We start from the raw sequence: 6000 nt of genomic DNA, 5'->3' as shown, positions 1-6000 counted from the left end.
AAGAGAAGGAGAAAGTCACATTTTCTTGTTAGAGAACGGTGCTTTGCCTTGAATTTTCAAAGGAACTGAGTGGAAATAGGCTCACGACACAAAATTTTTACAGGGAGGTGCCTATTCAAGGCATTCTCTAGGTCTGAAAGATCTCTTCAGTGCCGTATCCCACATCTTCTCACCCCAGGGAAGCAGTATCTAAGCAAGGCACCGTTTTGGGACAGAACAGCTTGACAGAACAGCACTGCAGAGAAAAGAGGAGGGAAAAGGCTGAGGTGGAGACATCTGTATGCACAGCCACCCAGGAAGGGACTGGGGACGGCCGCCAGCACGGCCAGCAGGCTCAGCACAGCAAAACACCCAAGCCTGCAGCAGGGCCGGCGCCATTTATCAGCCCTCGGCCTAGCAGATCACCGAGAGGCAGCAACCCACAGCGCCTTCAGCAGCGGCAAAGATGGTGAAGCCCACAGGTGGGAGCCCGCAGGCGAGACCGCGGGCTCAGCAGCCCCGAGGGAAACACGGGGAGAGGGAGCTACGGCGGGGGAGGGGGGGAGGCGGAACAGCACGGCCCTATGCAGAACATGGCCGCCGCCCGCCCTCGCGGGCCGCCCCGCGCCCGCCAGCACCTGCGCGCATGCGCGGCCGGCACCGCCGGGGCTTTGGGGTGCTCGGCCACGCCCACCGTCGTGCGTCACGGGGAAGGGGCGGGGACTTCCCCGCGCCCCGCCCCGCCCTGCCGCCACCTCCCCTGGCGGGGGCGGTGCGCGCGGGGGGGTGGGCGGGGCCTGGGCTGGCTCCGCCCCCGGGGTGGGCGGGGGGCGGGCGCAGCGGGGGCGGGCCGGGGCGGCGGCAGCGGCGGCGGCGGCGGCTCCGGTCGAGCGGGCGGGGGAAGGGCCGAGGGTCGCGGGGCCGGTCGGAGGAGCTGCGGCCGCGCCTGTGCGTGTCCGCGGGCGGCCAGGATGGATCACCACCAGCCCGCCAGCCGCTACCGAGTGGTGAGTGCGGCGGCCCCGGCTCGGCCCCGCTCGCCTCCCCCCGTCTCCTCGGGGTGGGGCGGGGGCGGCCGGCCGGGGTGCCCTTCCCCCGCCACTCGCCGTGGGTCCGGCAGGGACCCCCGGCGTTTCTCCGGCGCCGGTACGGGCCCGAGCGCGGCCCCGTCCCCTGCCCTGCCCCGGCGGCGGCGGGGCTCTGACAGCCGGGCCTTGCCCGGGCGGCGCGGCCCCGGCGGGAGCTGCCCGCCCATCCCCCGGCGGTCTGGCCCCTCAGGGGGCAGCCGGCCGGGCTCGGCCGCGCTGCCGGCCCGCACGGGAAGCGGCCTTTGCCCGCCCCCCTTCCCCTCCCTCCGCCCCCCCGGGGCGGCTGGTGCCGGCCTGGGGGCGGTCGGTTTTCCCGAGTGCGGCCCCGCCGGTGCGGGGGTGGCGGGCCTCTCCGGAGAGCGTGGTGGAAGCAGGACGGGCTTAGGGAAGGGGCAGGGGTGGTGGTCTCCGGTTAGTGCCTCTGCGGGAGCGGAGCGGCCTTTCTGCTCGCAAACCTTCTTATTTTTAACAGTTGGTGGCTGCCTGGCGCGGGGCTGGAGCGTAACGCCCGTGTGCGTGTTGTCATCTGTAAGCCAGTGTGCCTGTACACAGATCCACGTGTGTGCCGGCTTACTGAAGATTAGAAGCCGGGGGCTGCAAAAAAGGCAACAGTCTGACCTTCAGTAAGCCTCAGCCTGCCTGTGTTGTGTATGCACACGCACAGACACACATGCACGGACACACGGGAGCACCCTCGCCCGCTACAGCGCAGCCTTCAGCGCTTCTCACCGAGTCCAGTTTAAATTTAAATGTCCCTTCTTCCCTTCCTGAACTTCGCTACGGAAATAATCATTGAGGATGCAAAGATTTTTCCTCCTGCCCAAATGGATTGTGCTGCTCGTTTCTCGCAGTCGTTAGGTTAACGTCAGTTTATATGAATCTTGCAGTCATTAGCTTAATGTCAATTACACTTGAAATATATAAGCTTTTCTGATTATTGGTTGCAAAATTACTTAGCTGCAGTCAGTCTCCTCAAAAGTTTCAACTTTATCCTTCAATTCCTTGTACGTCACAGCTTCGCTCTTTATCTAGGGTTGTGCTATAAAAGTCTGAAATCTTTGCTACTGCCTGTAATTCAGATTTCTACTACAATCTTCTACCTAAATCCCAAATTATTTATCTTACTGTTTGTGTTTTACAGCTTGAGCAGTGAAAACAATGTCCACAGAAGCAATGTAAAAGTAATCACGTTTCCTTCTGTGCATATGTAGAACTAAATGCTGATACTTGTAATTCACATTGTTCCTAGGTTATGATCTAAAAAAAAAAAGTAATACAGAAACCCTTGCAATAGGTTTGGAATATTTATTTTCATAGTCTTACAGCGTGGGAAATTTCTGTGTGCTCTTGGACAACTGGGATTGCCATGTAGCTGACGAACACACCTAGCACCCTGCGACTTCCCGGGAGTCACGTATGCCTTTAGGATGCTAGTGGGTCACCAAGTGCTTTACGGGTCAGTGCTTTCCTGCGTGCTGGTTTTCCTGCACCACGCTATTATAACTTGGAAGCAGCAGAAGTCCTAAAATCATTCCTTCTTCACAAAGGAGAACAACAATGCTGGCAGAGCATTTTCTTAAGAGGCTCCTACACTCCCTGAGGCCTCAAGTAACCTGGGTATGCTTTAAAAAGGCCTTAAAAGTATATGCTATTAAAGTTCAGACAAATATAAGGGAAATTTTAATTCCATTACTCAAAAGAGTAGAAAAAGCCACGGTAAGATGGGCCAAAGCAATAATTTACCTCTAATATTTTTATGTTACATTTGATTAGGAACTTCCAGCGATGGCGCTGGTGCCCAGCTTTGGGTAAACGCTCTTTGGTGCGGGCTTCCGAAAGAGCTAATTTTAATATTTGACAGCAGGAGTTGGCCTAGTCAGTTCCCTGTGTATATTAAACCTTGCGGTCATTTTGTGGCACTGAATTTTGTTAAGGAAGTGTTCTCTGAAGCCTTCGTAATTACAGCACATTAAGCTCCACTGAATTTGTTGTAAGTCACAATGAAAGTGCTATCTTAATCTCTGATGTACTCCAGAGTTTAAAATACGTCCTTACTGATTACTGTCCCCTGGGAAAGAGCGTGTTGTTTTATCTTCTCTCTGTTACATCTGACTACTAGACTGAGATTTTTGTAATGTTATTTACTTACCGTGTTGGGTCAGAGAATGGAAGGAACGAGGCAATTGCAGATATACTTAATTAGCACCTGATTATTCAAGCATGGGCTCTTAAGTGTTATGATGTATTTGCTTACATAATGGCTGTGATGGGTAGTAAGCAGTAAATTATTTATGGTTGTGTCCTAATTTTTAAGGACAAAATATAGAAGGGAAACACGACTTAATGTGGCTAATACCGTCTTAGTTTTGTGAACATCCCACTCCCTAGTGCTAAGCTTATGAAATCTGACCAGTTCTGCTATGCTGACTGTATGCCTCTTCCCTCCCACCCCCCATGAATAATAGCAAACACTTTTTTTTTTTTTTTTTTCAATTGTACCCATTCTGCCTTTACTTCTAACTGATCTGTTTTGCTCTATTCAGGGCAAGTTCTCTTCTAAATAGAAAGAATTATAGGTGTACGTTATTATCGAAAGAATTACTGACTCGCATTTCTGTTCCTGGCAGCGACAGTAGCGCTTCAGTGAAGTTGAAGGAGCTATCTCACTGCTGCCTCTTCTTATTTGTGTTTTCTTCAAGTAAGCTCAACTAAAAGACTTTAAGAATGACAGGCAATTTGGTTTTGAGCTTTAGCACAGCAAGCCAGTTTTATGACTTCTTATGAAACAGAAAATGTCCGATCATAAAGCTAACCCTCAGCTTCTCTTGGTTTTTTTTTTTTTATCGCTGTCAGAAATAGCACTAAAGCTTGTGTTCTGCGTGTTATTCTTCCTTGTGCATCCACGGTTTATTTAAAAAGCAGTTTAAAAACGTCCAAAGCGGGCAACTGTTGAAAAGCTGGTGCTTGGAATCGCAGCAAAGTAAGCGTGGTGAGCACAGAGCAGGCGGTACGTCGGCATTACGTAGCTGTCTGCCGCCGGCCTGTGTGATTCGTGTTGCGTTCTGCCCCTCCTTTTTTGTCCTCCCTTCGCAGGGCAAAAAGACAGCTAATTGATGGGTAAGAATTTGTCATGCTTCCCTGCAGGAATATGACATCAGAAGTAAATTAGCCACCCTTTGTTGTCTTGCTTTACTTCCTTTTTTTTTTTTTTTTTTTTTTTTCCCCCTTAGTCACTTGCATGCTGCAATCTTGTTGGTAGACGTGTCTTAAATTTGACGTTCATTAAAGGTATAGTCAGTTCAGTTGTGTCTTTTCCTTATTGTATTGTTTTCTTTCTCTTCCCCTATTCTGGCTGTTGTTGGGTAAGGGAACTGAGGCATAAACTTTAGGAAAATCATCATAAATCATAATAAAAATTCTTCAGTGATCATTCTCCCGATTCTTTTTACCTTCTAGCTCTTTGTCATCTGACCTTAATTTGGGCATTACTGTCTTGTCTGAAATGTCTGGTCCTAGTCCAGCTTGTTTGCAGAAAGTGATTTCAGTGATGCTTTGTGAATGTATACTGAAACAAAGCAAAAGAAATGCAGCTGTTTTCTGCAGTGTGTAAAACTGGGTAATCAACTAAGTATTAAGGCTCAGGATTGCCTTTTTTTTCTGTGAAATGTGATTTTCCAGATAGCCGAGTCATGAGGGAAGACTTCATGTGCATATGAGTGATTTAGGCACAGAAATCCCATTGAAGGGATGCTGAACTGCTTAAGAATTATCATCAACTCACCGCTCCCCCCAGTCTGTCTTGATTAAAGCTTTGGGTTATCAATCTGGGGGCAGGTAGTCATCAGTCTTGGACTTACGGGGTGGTCAGAGGTGGATAGGTGAGTGGTGAAGTGGGTATGTAGCAAACTGGGACGGACGGAGCCAAAGGCAGCGATCCACATGGATACCAGTTTAGCTGTCACTGAACTTGCCATGCCACTAACACCTGGGTTTGGCAGGGTTGGTAAGAGATGTGTGATGCAAGGCTCTGAGGTGGCAGCCTGCCTGTTGTACAGCACTATACAGGGGTAAAGAAATTGTGATTTTTAAAAGGTGTGTGAATCTTGTATGAATGTAAGTTGTGTGTGCTTTTTAGAAACAGGGCTAAGAGATGAAAATTGCTGCTGTGAATGCTTCATTCCAATCCATTTGCCTGCATAATGCTATGTGTTGGAACTAGTTTTACAGTTGCCTCAGATAAGGCTTAATTCTCTGTATCTCTTAACTCCGTTGTCATTGACTCTTTACTCTCACAATGTTATCTGGCTAAAAGCCTTGATCAAAGTCAAGGTGTCTTTGTAGGTCTCAAACACAATAAAGTCAGCCTACACAGGAAATGTGCATGAAGAAAAATCTCTTCCTCCTCCCTGTCTTTTCACGGGACCGAGCCTAATAGTGATCGGCCAATAAAACCCCAAATATTGTTTATTCTACACCCTTGATGTAAGACCCCTAGCTTATATCTAGCATATTTTCTATAATATTTATTGTCTTTGGAGAACTCTTACGTAACTGGTGTTACTGAACAGATCAGGCTAGCTTACGTTAGGGAAATTCTGTTGCTATCCACAGATTTGGTGAACTCATAACTGGGAGATAAAATGCTGCGTTTAGGGGACTATGTTTATAGTACCAAAAAATATTGAGTAAAGGCACATTAAGTGATAAGCATTACTGTTTCCTGCTTGTGATAGTTGCGCTGATATTTTTAGTGATACGAACCTCTTAAGCATTGAAGATGAAATTTTTCAGTGCACTGGCTTTTTGCATGTGAAATACCTAGTATAGACCTTTGACAGCTTAGAAGGGCAAATGAGGATCTTCTGAAAAGGGCAAATGAGGATCTTCTGAAATTAGGTAAATGACACTTTCAAACAATGGGCTGTCCTTGCAT

At 49.0% G+C, this 6000-nt stretch overlaps 1 protein-coding gene across 2 annotated transcripts in view; it reads left to right on the top strand.

The window, feature by feature from the left end:
- Window positions 1-912: 912 nt before the first annotated feature.
- Window positions 913-6000, top strand: part of NDFIP2 (Nedd4 family interacting protein 2) — a 53253-nt gene continuing 48165 nt past the window's right edge. For both annotated transcript variants that reach the window (XM_075711040.1, XM_075711024.1), the window contains exon 1: window positions 913-986. In XM_075711040.1, the coding sequence (XP_075567155.1) occupies window positions 951-986 (36 nt within the window). In that variant the 5' untranslated portion in view covers window positions 913-950. The remainder of the gene's footprint in view (window positions 987-6000) is intronic.

This window comes from Pelecanus crispus, chromosome 1 (assembly GCF_030463565.1).
Source record: "Pelecanus crispus isolate bPelCri1 chromosome 1, bPelCri1.pri, whole genome shotgun sequence".
NCBI lineage: Eukaryota > Metazoa > Chordata > Aves > Pelecaniformes > Pelecanidae > Pelecanus > Pelecanus crispus.
This window is presented reverse-complemented; position numbering and strand designations above follow the sequence as displayed.